General features: G+C 43.0%; 1 protein-coding gene across 2 annotated transcripts in view; it reads right to left on the reverse strand.

Moving 5' to 3' along the window:
- Positions 1-389: 389 nt before the first annotated feature.
- The window catches only part of LOC109916436 (fibroblast growth factor 13-like), a 219,463-nt gene continuing 204,278 nt past the window's right edge, over positions 390-15,574 (reverse strand). For both annotated transcript variants that reach the window (XM_048605132.1, XM_048605131.1), the window contains exons 4-5: positions 15,204-15,402; positions 390-1,819 (exon numbers count right to left, since the gene is read on the reverse strand). In XM_048605132.1, the coding sequence (XP_048461089.1) occupies positions 1,686-1,819; positions 15,204-15,402 (333 nt within the window). In that variant the 3' untranslated portion in view covers positions 390-1,685. The remainder of the gene's footprint in view (positions 1,820-15,203; positions 15,403-15,574) is intronic.

Here is a 15,574-nt window from a genome sequence, read left to right on the forward strand (position 1 = left end):
GTCAGCCTTCCTGCTCCTCTGATGCTGCTTGGCCTGCTGTGTTCATCCAGCTCTACACCTTGTTATCTCAGAAAATAGCCCCAACCTGTTCAACCTCTCCCCACTGCTTCACCATTCAATAAAATTCTGGTTGATCTGATTGTAACCTCAAATCCATATTCCCATCAACCTCTGACAGCCTTTCACCCACTCCTTTACTTAACAAGAACCTAATTGCAAATGCACAAATCTACACACACACACGCACACTCACACATGTGCACACACACACACACGCGCACACACACGCGTACACACACACGCACGCGCGCACACTCACACGCACACACACACACATATTTATATAAGTATAAAGACACACATAAATGAAGACACATTGAAAACAGATCTTCATAGAAATGTTTTATTCAGTGCATCTGTTGGTGTACACAACAAATAATAAACATCTGACCAGTACAGAAGCAGGAAAACTGCATGTACTTGATAACCCATGTAATGTTCGGAGCACATTTTCCAACATGTTTAAAATACAGATCCTACATCATGCAACTCTATTCCATTATTACCAGCTTTCTCCCATGCAACAGAGAAATTAAAATAAAAGTCTAAACTAATTGACAGAATAATAAGAACCTCTGTGTAGTGTGTACTGGGATGAGCTGAGGATAAACTACCCAAAAGGAAGCTCAGTTACAATAACTGCCACCATTGCCCAGTACATGAACAGAGGCAGTGGCAGACTGTTACAAATAAGACTTTCCATATTGTTATAAAAATGAAGTCACCCCAAAACCCCACAGTTTGTTCAAGAGTAAAAACCACCACAACAAGGTCAATGTGCAAATGCCTAAGGTGAGAACGAGTTATGAAGGTGCGTTTTGCTAATGGATGGGATTTCTGCACTCTAGGAGTTTCACTAGAAGGTTATTATTACTACAGACTAGAAACCCTTGTCCACAAGATTGCTCTAAGTTACACTTTTAACTACATTGCCTGAGACACTGACTTAATTCTGTTCATTTATTTTATTTTCGCAACCCTGACTAATTTTTGAAAGTAATCCTATCACTGTTGGTTGGAGTATAAAAAAAGCTGTAGAACTGCAGTACTGCAAAACACTATTGTCAGACTAAAGAAAAGAAACCGGGTACAAGTGTATCTGATGGGACTGAACAGCACTGAGCCAAGAACGAGATGCATTTACTGTTTAATGTGTTCCTCGTTCCTTCAGTAAAACCCAAAGGTGGCTACATTCCTCTGGCAGGAGTAAATATGGTCTGCTTTGTTTTGTGTGTATCTGTATCTGTGTGCCTGTGTGTTCACTGCTGAGCTGGAACTTGTTTTCAGCTTGCGAACAGATTGTGAATTTTACTATGATTCGTTTCCCGGAGGCGGATCTGGTGATGGGATAAAATGACATTTCTTCGGTTGCGCCACATCCCAAAAATGATGGTCGATCGGCCGTCCCGGTGTTTGGTGAGATGCACAAGCATTTTCTTGGCTAAAATTTATCCACTGACAGAAAAATCAGAAGGACCTAAGAGGCTGATAGGAGTGCAACTTTACCCAGCTCAGTAGTAGCTTGTTTCCTGAATCATTTTACAACAGAAAGAGACTGTCTGCTAGTGATATGTTGTCAGCATCTGTAACGTGGTTTGTCTGGATAGGGCCGGGCCTCCAGGTAGCTACGTTGATTCAGTCTGACTCACCGTCTTGCCCCCGTTTAGCACTGCAGAGGCACTTCGACTCTTGGTGGGTGTTCCAGATCGAGACAGAACCTCCGCCAACTCGTGTAGTGATGGCTCTCTATAAAGGGCAACTGAAAACCAAACAGAAGATTATCATAAGTCAATATGAACAGCAGGTATATGTGTATACCCACTGATGTAAACTGGAGCTGCTGGCTCACCCAGGCTAACAATTAACCCATTGACAAGGAACTTGGACACCCACATAAGAGTAGATCATTCTGACAGGGTGAGATGATGGAGCATGGGAAGGAACACTTCGGGGAGGCATGGTGGCTCAGTGGTTAGCACTGCCACCTCACAGCACCAGGGACCCAGGTTCGATTCCACCCTCAGGCGACTGTCTGTGTGAAGTTTGCACATTCTCCCCGTGTCTGCATGGGTTTCCTCTGGGTGCTCTGGTTTTCTCCCACAGTCCAAAGATGTGCCAGTTAGGGTGGATTGGCCATGCTAAATTGCCTGTAGTGTTCAGGGAGGTGTAGATTAGGGGGATGGGTCTGGGTGGGATCCTCTGAGGGTTGGTGTGGACTTGTGGGGGCAAAGGGCCTGTTTCCACACTGTGGGGATTCTATGATGAACATATATGGGGGAACACAGCCAAATGGTGCAGTGTTTTTGCTGGAAAATCTGTTTTAACCAAAGTACACCAATCCAATGTATATTCATCCAATCGAGGAGAACTGACTTCAGAAAAGGAAGCAGCCTTCACAATCTCAGTACATTCTAAAGGTTATCCAAAACTCAAACAGACTCAGATCAAATCATACAGCAACAGTGAAGGAATGCTGATGTAATTCCAAGTCAGGATGGTGAGTGGCTTGGAGGGGAACGTGGAGATGGTGTTGTTCCCATGTACCTGCTGCCCTTGTCCTTCTAGATGGAAGTGGTCGTGGGTTTGGAAGATGCTGTCTGAGGATCTTTGGTGAATTACTGCAGTGCATCTTGTAGATTGTACACACTGCTGTTACTGAGCGTCGGTGCTGGAGGGAGTGGATGTTTATGGATGTGGTGTCAATCAAGTGAGTTGCTTTATCCTGGATGGTGTCAAGCTTCTTGAGTGTTGTTGGGGCTGCACTCATCCAGGCAAGTGGGGAGTATTCCATCACACTCCTGACTTGTGCCTTGTAGATGGAGGACAGGCTTTGGAGGGTTCAGGAGGTGAGTTACTTGCTGCTGGATGCTCAGCCCCTGGCCTGTTCCTGTGGTCACTGTGTTTAAATGGTGAGGCCACTTGATTTTCTGGTCAATGGTAACCCCCAGGATGTTGATAGTGGGAGATTCAGTAATTGTATTGCCATTGAATGTCAAGGGGCAGTGGTTAGATTGTTTCTTATTGGACATGGTCATTGTGCAGCGCAAACAATCCTTGCCATTTGTCAGCCCAAGCCTGGATATTGTCCAGATCTTGTTGCATGTGAACATGGACTGCTTCAGTATCTGAGAAGTCACGAATGGTGCTGAACACTGTGCAATCATTGGCGAACATCCCCAGTTCTGACCTAATGATGGAGAGAAGGTCATTGATGAAGCAGCTGAAGATGGTTGGGCCTAAGGCACCACCCTGAGGAACTCCTGCAGAGATGTCCTGGAGCTGAGATGACTAACCTCAACTTTGAAAAAATGTGAATCTGGTCTCTGGAATTACTAGTTCAGTGACAATGATCAAAAATGTCTTCACCACACTCAATGCATTCCTGATCCTAAGAGATTTATCGCCTCATATAGATAGGTTACTGATTGGGAAGGCAATCAGGGAGAAGGCAGGAGAATAGGATTGAGTAACACACCAGCCATGACTGCATGGCACAGCAAATTTGTTGGGCTGAATGGCATAATTCTGCTCCTTTGTCTAATCCCTCCTGCCCTGCTTTCCTTTGCCAATTACCATAGGTCAGTGCCCTCTGGTTCTCAATCCTTCCATTGATGGAAACAGTTTCTACCTGACCAGTCAATCTCAATCAATTGGGAGGGCAGTCCCAACTTCTCTAATCTTTCTTCACCACAGTATTTCCTGATCTCTGGGACCAGTCTTGAGAATCTTTACTGCACCCTCTCTAGTGCTGCCTATCCTTCATGAAATGTGATGCAAAGGACTGAACACAAATCTCCAGTTAACACTGCACTGGCATTTCAAACCAGTTGAGCATCATCCCTTGCTTTTGCTGCTGCCCCATTACAGAGAGATGACTGGTGATGGTTTAACCAGAGGGTCACCACACCTCAGGTCAGGGGAAAGGTTGAGAAGAAGAGTCCTTCATGGTAACCTCAGTCAGTGTGAGGACTGAACCCACACTGTCAGCATCACGCTGCACTGCAAATCAGCCATCCAGCCAGCTGTGCTAAACGATCCCTAGTATTTTCCACATAAACCACATCACGAGCATTACCCTCATCAACCCTCACTGTGACTGCATAACAATCTCCAGAAAGTTTCTTGAACACAGCTGTGCAGAAAACTGTGTTACTCAGCTTCAACATACTGTCACGCAGGACACATGGCAGCTCCTGAGAAAGACAGAGAAAGCCAGGTTCTATGTCTCATCTGAACGACAGTGTGACACTGCTTTAGTAACTATCCATCTGATAGTTTCATACTTCTCTAATATGATCCTCTGAATGGACAGTACTCCACAATGGTGCTGTGGTAGCTCTTTCACTGCAAGCTCAGAAATCAGCCAGGTTCACAGAGGACTACAATGTAGACTCCCAGCTCCATGCAATACTGAGGGAGAGCTGTGTTGTCCGAGCTATTGCCTTCCAGGTGCAGTGTTCAACTGAGACTCCATCTGTTTTCTCAGGAGGGTGTAAAAAATTCCTACTTTGAAAAATGTCACAGCCAATGCTTGTCCCTCAATGTCACAGAAAGACTTGCATTTATCTCGCATGTTTCACTTGGTAAAACAACACAAGATTCATGCAAAAAGCACAGTGGGCGTCCCTGCCCCAGGTGGACAGCAACAATTCAAGAGAAAAGCCCTTTCACAGGCAATAAACCCTGGTCCAGAAAGCCACGCTACACCCTGTGACAGAAAATTTACAAGTTCACACAGAGCCACATAAGGAGATAAACGTTCAGATGGTTTGTTAAAGAAGTATATTTTAAGGGGCTTTGGAAAGGAAGAGAGGGAGAAGGGGAGATTTGGAGAGTTTCGGGATGAAATTTAAAAGCTTGGGGTCCATGCAGCTGAAAGCACAACACATAATAACAATGTGTACTATTGAAAAGATGCACTGCAGGAATTCACTAAAGATCCTCATACAGCATTTCCCAACTCTTGACCATACCCATCTTGAAGGACAAGGGCTGCAGATATCACCCCCTGCAGCTTCCCCTCCAAGTCACTCCTGACTTAGGAACATAGGAACAGGAGTAGGCCATTCAGCCCCTCCAGCCTATTCTGCCATTCAATGAGATCATGGGTGATCTGTGACCTAACTCTGTATACTTGCCTTTGGCCCATATCTTTTAATACCTTTGCTTAACAAAAATGTATCTATCTCAGATTTAAAATTAACAACTGAATCAGCCTCAACTGCTGTTTTTGGAAGAAAGTTCCAAACCTCATTTTAATTAAAGTTTGGAATTACAAATTAGTTTAACAGAGACCATGTAAGAATTGCTGTAAAAACCCATCTGGCTCATTAATGTTCGTATGACTCCAGACACACAGCAACATGTGTGTGAGTTTTAACTGCCCTCTGAAATGGGCTAACAGTTTGAGGGCAGTTAGGGACAGGTAACAAATGGTGGCCCAGAGAGCTATACACCTGAAACATTTTTTCAAAGGAGGTTTTGATAAGGAGAGGAGAGAGTGAGGGACGGAGTATCTGGGTGAAATCTGTAACTGAGATGCAGTGGGATCTCAGAACATAATTCTCCTTCTGCATTCTAACTGCAGCTGTGAGCCTCTGCCAGTCACTGGCTCTGATCCTTACTGCCAGTCAAACCCCTGTTAAAAACACACGATCAAAGCTTTCAGACCGATTAATGTAAAGACTGGGCCAACAATTTCTGTGGTGGTGGCTGTGCTTTACGTATATGAATGCACCACTGCAGCACTTTGTGGAAAGCATTCCAGATTGGATTTTGAAGTAACTACAAGATTTCAGAGTCAGCAGAAGGCAACAATTTTCTGTTAACTTCAGTGTCATTTCAGCCCACTCATATTGTGCAGCTCTGCGAAACCTCTGGATATAGGTAGCTCTGCAATGATAAGAGGGCAATTCTAGTGTGGAAACGTTCAGCTATAGGTCCTGCCAACACAGTACTGAAGACATGTGCTGCAGAACTTGCTGCATCATCGCCAAACTGTTCCAGCCCTGCAACACTGGCATCTACCCAACAATGTGCAATATTGTCCAGATATCTCCTGTGCACAAAAAGCAGGACAAATCCAATTACCACCTCATTGGTCTGCTCTCCATCATCAGTAAAATGACGGATAGGTTCTTCAACAGTGCCATCAGGCTTCTAACAAGCAACAACTCAACAATAGCCTGTTCACTGACGCTAAGTCTGCATGCTGCAAGATCACTCAGCTCCTCATTATGGCTAAATATGGGCAAAAGCTGGCTGGTAATTGCTTTGAATATTGGCTCCTTGGAGGATGAGGCTGGGGAGTTAATAGCGGGGAACACAGAAATGCTGGAGTCAGTAAATCAGTATTTTGTTTCAGTTTTCACGGTGGAGGACACTAGTACCGTCCCAAAAGTAACAGATAATGCAGGGGTCATAGAAAGGGAGGAACTTAGAACTATTATCATTACTGGAGGTAAAAGTACTGAGTTTTGGGAGTGCAGGCATCATGTGTCAGCAGACAAGTCCCCAGGAAGTGGCAACAATGATGATGGATCCTTTCGTTATAATATTCCAAAATTCCCTGGATGCAGGAAAGGTTCCAGTGGATTGGAAAAATCTAATATAACATCCTTACTCAAAAGGGAGGGAGGCTGAAAGCAGGAAACTGCAGACAGTTTAACGTGTGTCATTTGGAATTTGTTAGAATCTATTATTAAGGAGAAAATAACATCTGGCAAGTCAAAATATAATCCCTCAGAGTCAGCACTGTTGCATAAAGGGCATATCATGTTTGACTAATTTGCTAGTGTTCTTCAAAGACATAACAAGCAATGTGGATAATGCAGATCCTATAGATGTAGTATATCTGGGCAGCCAGAAGGTATTTGATGAGGTGTCACACAAAAGGTTAATACCCCATGTAAGATCATATGGGGTTGGGGTAATTTATTAGTTTGGACTGAGGACTGGCTGACTGACAAAGAGCAGATAAATGGGATAAATGGGTCTTTTTCTAGTTGCCAAGATGTAACTAGTGGGGAGCCATAGGGTTTGGTCCTCAGGCCCCAACTATTTACAATATACATTAATGACTTGGATGCAGGGATAGAAAGCACGATAACCAAATTTGCAGATGACACTAAAATAGATGGGAAAGTAAGTTGCAATGAAGAAATAAGGAATCTATAAATGGATGTCAACAGGTTAGGTGAATGGGCCAAATTTGGCAGATGAAGTTAGGTGTTATGTTATCTACTTTGATTGGAAGAATAAAAAAGGCAGTTTATTATCCAAAATAGAGTCATAGAGTCATACAGCATGGAAACAGGCCCTTCGGTCCAAATCATCTGTGCCAACCAGACATCCCAATATGACCTAGTCCCAATTACCAGCACATGGCCCATATCCTTGTTAACCTTTCCTATTCATGAACCCATCCAGATGCCTTTTAAATGTTGTAATTTTACCAGCCTCCATCACTTCCTCTGGCAGATCATTCCATACATGCACCACCCTCTGTATGAAAAAGGTATCCCTCAGGTCCTTTTTAAATCTTTCCCCTCTCACCTTAAACCTATGCCCTCTGGTTTTGGACTCCCCCACCCTGGGAAAAAGACCTTGGCTATTTACCCTATCCATGCCCCTCATAATTTTATAAACTTCTATAAGGTCACCCCTCAGCCTCCGACGCTCCAGTGGAAAATAACCTCAGCTTAGAGTCATAGAGTCATAAAGTCTTACAGCATGGAGAGAGGCCCTTCAGCCCATACTGGTCCATGCTGCCCAAAATCTCCATTCACGCTTACTCCATTTCCCTGTGCTTGGCCCCATATCCTTCTAAACCTTTCCTATCCACGTAATTGTCAAAATGCCTTTTAAATGTTATTAATGTACTCGCCTGAACCACTTCCACTGGCAGCTCATTCCACATGTGTACCACCCTCTGTGTAAAAAAGTTGCCCCTCAGCTTTCAATGTATTCTTTCCCCTCCTACCTTAAAGAGATGCGCTCTAGTCCTCAATTCCCCAACCCTGGGAAAAAGACTGAGTGCATTCACCCTATCCATGCCTATCGTGAACTTATACACTTCTGTAAGATCCCCCCTCAGTCTCCTATGCTCTAAAGAAGTCCTAGCTTGCTCAACCTCTCCCTATAACTCAGTCCCTTGAGTCCTGGCAACATCCTTGTAAATTTCTTCTGCATTCCTTCCAGTTTAATATCATCCTTACTATAGCAAGGTGACCAAAACTGAACACAATACTCCAAGTGTGGCCTCACCAACGTCCTGTACAACTGAAACATTACTTCCTAACTTCTATACTCAATGCTCTACTTATTCAGGCTCCACTTACAACTCAAACCCTCCAGTCCTGGTAACATTGTTGTAAATCTTTTGTGCACCCTCTCGAGTTTAGCAACATCCTTCCGATAGAAGGGTAACCAGAACTGTATGCAGTATTCCAAACGTCCTGTAGAGCTGAAATATGACTTCCCAATTCCTATACTCAATGTCATGACCAGTGGAGTGGTCAGAGTACTTCATAGTAGAGGGGTCTGGGTGTCCTTGTGCATGAATCACAGAAAGCCAGAATACAAACACAGCAGGAAATAGGTGAGGGAAATGGAATTTTGGCATTTATTGCCAACAGAATAGAATATGAAAGTGGAGAAGTGTTGCTGCAGCTGTGCAAAGCATTAGTGAGATTGCGCCTGGACTACTGTGTACAGTTTTGGCCTCTTACTTGAGGAGGGATGTAGTTACATTGGGGGCAGTTCAGAGGAGTTTCACTAGATTGATTCCAGAGGGGTTTGTCTAATGAGGAGAAATTCAGCAGTTTAGTCCTATTCACTCTGGAGTTTAGAAGAACGAGAGATATAATTGAAGGATAGAAAATGCTAAATGGATTGACAAAGTAGATGGAGAAAGGATGCTTTCTCTATCTAGAACGAGAGGTTATAGTTTTAGGATAATGGGTGGCAGATTTAAAACAGAAATGAGCAGGAATAAATTCTCTCAAAGGGTCATGATTCTGTGGAATTCACTCCCCCAGAGTGTGGTAAATGCTGGGACATTGAGTAAATTTAAAGAGGAGACAGACAGATTTTTAATTAGTAATGAATTGAAGGGTTATGGAGACCGGGCAAGAAAATGAAGTTGAGACTGAGATGAGATCAGCCATGATCATATTGAGTGGCAAGCAAGCTTAAAGGGCTGAATGGCCTACTTCTGCTCCTAGTTCTTACGTTATCAAAAGAGCTGAATTCCAGAGATGAGGTGAGAGTGACAGCCCTTGACATCAAGGGTGCATTCGACCGAGTGTGGCATCAAGGAGCCCTGGCAAAACTGGAATCAATGGGTATCAGGGGGCAAACTCTCCGCTGGTTGGAGCCATACCTGGCACATAGGAACATGGCTGTGGCTGTTGGGGGCCAATCATTTCAATTCCAGGACATGCCTGCAGGAATTCCTCAGGACAGTGGCTCAACTCACACACCATTGCGAATTGGAACAGGTTCCTTCACTGATTTTAATTCACCATTAGTAGACATACTTTCAAATCTCTGGATCCTAAACTTTATAATTCTCTCTCTCCTCCAATTCGGATAGTTGGTAAACTTTGTGTCAAGGGTCCTTTGCCCTACTGTCACTCAGTGCCAAATTTGGTTTGAAAATCAAGCCTGTGAAGCAATTTTCGTTGTTTTAAATTAATTAAGTTAAATTAAATTAAGTTAAATCAAATTAAATTAAATTAAATTAAATTGTTGTAACAATTGGAATTCTTGTTACACCTTCTGTAGCTGTACTCTGTTCCACAACATCACTGCTGTGTGACTGAAAATCTTCTGCCTGCATTTATTAATTTCTTGTGTTATAAGACAATAAGATATAGGAGCAGAAAGAGGCCGTTTAGCGCATCGGGTCTGCTCCATGATTCAATAATGGATGATATGTTTCTCAACCCCCATTCTCCTCTTCTCCCCATTACCCTTTATCCCTAATCAATCAAAAACTTACCTTTTTGTTTATTCACAGGATGAGGGCATCACTGGCCAGGCCAGCATATATTGCGCATCCCTAATTGCCCACAGGGCAGTTAAGAGTCAACCACATGTAGACCAGAGCAGGTGAGGGTGACAGTTTCTTTCCCTAAAAGACATTAGTGAACCAGATGGGGTTTTCTGACAATTCATGGTCATTGGTTGGCCTCCACAGCCCTCTGTGGCAATGAGTTCCACAGTCACCACCATCTGGCTGAAGAAATTCCTCCACATCTCAGTTCTAAAGGGTCATCCCTTCACTCTGAGGCTGTGCCCTCAGGTCCTAGTCTGTTCCACTAGTGGAAACACTTTCTCCACGTCCACTCTATCCAGGCCTCTTAGTATATTGTAAGTTTGAATCAGATTCCATCTCATTCTTTTGAACTTCACTGAGTAGTCTCAGGGTCCTCAACCACTCCTCATTATACAAGCCCTTCATTTCACGCATCATTCTTGTAAACCTCCTGTGGTCTCCCTCCAATGCCAGCACATCATTCCTTAGATAAAGGGCCCAAAACTGTTCACAGTATTCCAAATGCAATCTGACTAGAGCCTTATATAGTCTTAGCAGTACAACCCTGCTCTTGTATTCTGACCTTCTTGAAAAGAATGCTAACATTCAAGAGGTTCAGCATGTTCAAAAGGACCCTCATCAACTTTTACAGATGCACCATAGAAAGCATTCCATCTGGGTGCTTGGTACTGCAACTGCTCTGTCCAGGACCGTAAGAAACTACACAGAGTTGGGAACACAGCCCAGACCATCACACTAGCCAACCTCCCATCCATTGACTCCATCTACACTTCCTGTTGCGATGGAATAGTAGCCCTCCCACGCCGGTTACAATCTCTTCCAACCTTTTCCATCAGGCAGAAGATACAAAAGCTTGAACACATGTATCAACAGGTTCAAGAATAGTTTCTTCTCTGCTGTTATCAGAGTGCTGAATGGACCTCTCAAATTTCAAATCTAATGTTGATCTTGTTTTTTGTGCCCCTTCTCTGCAGCTGTAACTTTGTATTCCTCACTCTGTTCAATCACCCTATGATCTTTGTGTGTTATGATCTGCCTGTACTGCACGTAAAACAAAACTTTTCACTGTACTTAGGTACATATGACAATAATAAATCAAATCAAATCATTGTATTTGCATTCCTAACTGCCAGCTGAACCAACATGTTAAACTAAAGAGAATCCTGAACTAAGGCTCCCAAACCCCTTTGAGCTTCAGATTTCTGAAGACTTACACCATTTACAAAGTATTCTACACCCCTATTCTTCCTGCCCAAGTGCATAAACTCACACTTTCCCACATTGAATGGCTTGTTTCAACAGAAGATACAGTGGAATCTGACTTTATGTCAAGCCTGTAGTTAGTGATTTATGGTTAGGGTTGAGGAAAGGGTAAATGAGTAGCTTTTTGGAAATGAGCAAGGAACCAGATTACAACAATGGGTTGAGTAGAGAAAAAAGGCTTGCAGAGACTCATTGGGTCAAATGGCCTCTTTCTACTTTGTAATTTCTATATCAATCTTACTTTTGTTTTAGCTCCTGTGGAACTGAGCAGGCAGATTGAATTTATTCTTTTGCATTTCTGTAAACACTCTGACAACTCAATATGGTGAATAAATAATGAAAAGTAGGTTTGTTGAAAGTGTCTGTCACAAAGGTAAACTTGACTGAACACTATCTTTCCACATGGAAATATAAAGAAACAAAAAGAACAAAGAACAGTACAGCACTGGAACAGGCCCTTCGGCCCACCAAGCCTGCACTGACACATGATGCCTTTCTGAACTAAAAACCTTTCGCCTCGACATGGTCCGTATCCCTCTATTCCCTCCCTATTGATGCATCTGTCAAGATGCCTTTCAAACACTGCCTTTGTAACTGTCTCCACCACCTCTTTTGGAAGTGCATTCCAGGCATTTACCACCCTCTGGGTAAAAACCTGCCTCTTACACCTCCTTTAACCTTAGCCCTTTTTACCTAAAACCTATGACCCCTAGTAATTGACATTTCTACTCTGGGAAAAAGACTCTGACTATCCATTCTATCCATGCCTCTCATAATTTTGTCAAACTTAGCTTTACAAATGGGCACACAACAGACAGAGTCCAATAGAAGCCTGAGTGACATGGCTTGTGGGAAGATGTGTGCCAGAATCACACAGGAAGACCAGGGAGGCTCATCTCGATATCGGGAACAACACACTCCATCTTTTAAACTTTTGACAATCGGATTGGTGCATTTCTCAATAGGAGGTGGAAAGTTGCCAATTAAGAGGATTGACTCTTGTTAAGCATCATCTTGCCTCATGATGACTCAGCTTTCTATCTTACTAAGAACATATTGTTAATTCTCAATGTGGAAGACCAAGCGGGTACCTGGTGCCTTCAGCTGGCCGCTTATTCTGAAGGGCCTCTATGTTGGACACCAAGCACCAACATCTTAGGACACGCTCCATGGACACTATTCACACTTACCTCACATCCACGACATTGGCATCAATATATGCCTGGGACAAAAACTGTGCTTTCTGAAAGATATATCATTTATATATCTCACAGGGTGTTGGGTCATTGGGATGGCCAGTGTTTATTGTCGTTTCCCAATTTCCCATGAATGATTGCTCAGTCATTTCACAGTCAACCACGTTGTTCTGAGTCTGGAGTCACATGTAGACCAGAGCACATAAGGATGGTAGATTTCCTTCCATAAAGGACATTTGTCACCCAGATGGGGTTGTACAATAAACAAACATAATCATTACATCATTACAGAGACTAGTTAGATTTAGTTATTAATTGAGTTTAAGTTTCACTAGCTGCCTATAGTAGGATTTGAACCTCCCCTCAGGCCAGGAGTTCAGGCCTCTGAATTGTGAGACCATTGATTTTGTCCCTGTACTATCATTGTCTCCTCTACTGAAATACTGGGTAGCCTTCATTGCTTGGGAGAACAACTCAAGTTCACAAATATGTCAAAAAGTAGCATTTGAACATTCAAGGCTAATGCCCAATGACAGATCGAGAAGATAAAGGACATAGGGAGGGAAGAACAAGTCTGAGAAATCTAACGATAAGCTGACCATTGTGTCAAGTGAAGCTTCTGAACCTGCTCGAGTATATAGTGTTTCGAAAAGTGCAATGTACATTCAGTTTATTTGGAGCTGCCATATACTCTTGGGCCAGAGGTTAAGAATCTGTTACAGTCTGCAGATTCTCTTTTAACAAAGGAAGGCTTTGCTTGCTTGGCAACTTTAGTGCTGGGTATCTGACTATTTTGATCATAAGAATTTCACAGCCAGTAGTGCCAGCTATCAACCAAAGTCAAATGCGCAAAATAACCAGTGCTCACAGCAACGTGTTACTGTACAGAAGGATGACGATGCTATCCACCAACACTAGTATGAACAATACCACAATCTCCCCCAGATCTCAGCTATGGTGAATAACAAAATACCACACACCATCATTTTCTCAAGGCCAAATGATAATAAATACATTGATCCTGTAAACAAATAAACTAATCACTAGAAAATTTAAAACCAAGAAATCAAAAATCTGAATCAACTGAGTTCAGAACCTTAGTGTTACATTTTCTCTCAAGATACATTCTGATCATATATCCACACCATTATCAAGGTTATCAACTTTTATCTTCTTAACATGTTTTTATTCATTTGTGGGACATGGACATCACTCACTGGGCCAGCATTTATTGCCCATCCCTAATTGCCCTTGAGAAGATGGGGGTGAGCTGCCTTCTTGAACTGCTACAGTCCACCTGCTGTAGGTTGACCTACAATTCCTGAGGGAGGGAATTCCAGGATTTTGGCCCAGTGACACTGAAGGAACGGAGACATATTTCCAAGTCAGGATGGTGAGTGGCTTGGAGGAGGTGGTGTTCCCATGTATCTGTTGCCCTTGTCCTTCTGAATGGAAGTGGTCATGGGTTTGGAAGGTGCTGTCTAAGAAGCTTTTAAAAATTTCTACAGTGCCTCAGATTTACTGATGCTAAAGGTTCTGTTACCTTCGGATTCAACAATTCCAAAGGTCCTGACTTCCCACTCCCTCTCTCTTTAACTTTCAGCTCAATAAACAACTATATTACCTCAATTCTCACCTTCATCCTCACTGACCTGCATCGGCTCTTTATCAAAGAAATCATTCTTTTTTCAATTTCCTCCATGACATTACCTGTGCCGATCAGTGTGACATGAGTTATCCCCTGAACTTTCTGAGATATCTGTACTCCTTTCATTCTGGCCTCTATGAATCCTGGTTTTTAACAGCTGCACTGACGAAGCCTGTTTTGTTCATGAACTTGTCCCCAAACTGTGGAGTTCCCTCTCCAGGTTTATGGCTTACTTCACCTCTGACCAAGATGTAATCACCTGTCCCAATGCTAAGTTGATAGTACTCCTATGATGCACCATGGGACATTTTATTACATCAAAAGGTGCGAGATAACTACAATTTTGTTGTGCTGGTAGAAGATCGCATATCTGTGCTTGAGAAAGGGCAGGGGAGTTCTCCCTGACCAATGTTAAATACTTCAAACAACTTCACTGAGAATGCAGAGTAACCAGCCAGCTCCAGTTGATGCTCTTGAGATTGTGTTTGGAAACCTATTGTGCAGGACAAAACTGACTCAAAATAAAAACCAAAAGAACAACAGATGCTGTAAATCAGAGACAAAAATAGCAATTGCTGGAAAAGCTCAGCAGGTCCGGCAGCATCTGTGAAGAGCCATTCAGGTCACTCGACCTGAAAATGCAGAAGGAACTTTTTCATGCATTTGAGATGAAAACACCCAATTGCCTGCGATTACTAGGTGCAAGATGTCCCTTGATTTAAAAAGGAATAGGTTCTGGATTGGAAGAGGAAGCAGACAGGTGTCAGGAAGCAAACAGTTAATTAAGATTAGAACAAAATGCCAACCTGGAGATCCTCTTAACTGTAGTTCCCATGGCATCTCTACAATATTCAATCCTTCCTCTCAACGAATAACGACCAGATTAAAGATGAACCTGACCTCTAGTTAATTGCGTTTCCTACACTCCAGGTGCTCACAGCTGAAGTTAAAGCAAAGAAAATCTTTGAGTCATTACCTTCTAATGGTTTGGGGAGGAAGTGGGCTGCTGGTTTGTTTTTCTTCACGTGGTTTCCTTTCATGATCTCTCCCTCCTTGTTAAGTCCCAAGTACCAGCCCCTTCCAGACTGTTGTTGTCTATACAACATGGATGAGTAGGTCACATAGTAGTTTTCAAATACTGATTCCTTGAACCTGCATTCAGGTGTGAAGTGTTCCTGGTCACAGAGAGAAAGGGAAAAAAAACACAATAATCAATAAGAGATAGTGCCGATGCTGGAGAATCTGAGATAACAAGGTGTAGAGCTGGATGAACACAGCAGGCCAAGCAGCATCAGAGGAGCAGGAAGGCTGATGTTTCGGGCCTAGACCCTTCTTCAGAAATGGGGG

Source organism: Rhincodon typus, chromosome 14 (assembly GCF_021869965.1).
Source record: "Rhincodon typus isolate 14 chromosome 14, sRhiTyp1.1, whole genome shotgun sequence".
Classification (NCBI taxonomy): Eukaryota; Metazoa; Chordata; class Chondrichthyes; order Orectolobiformes; family Rhincodontidae; genus Rhincodon; species Rhincodon typus.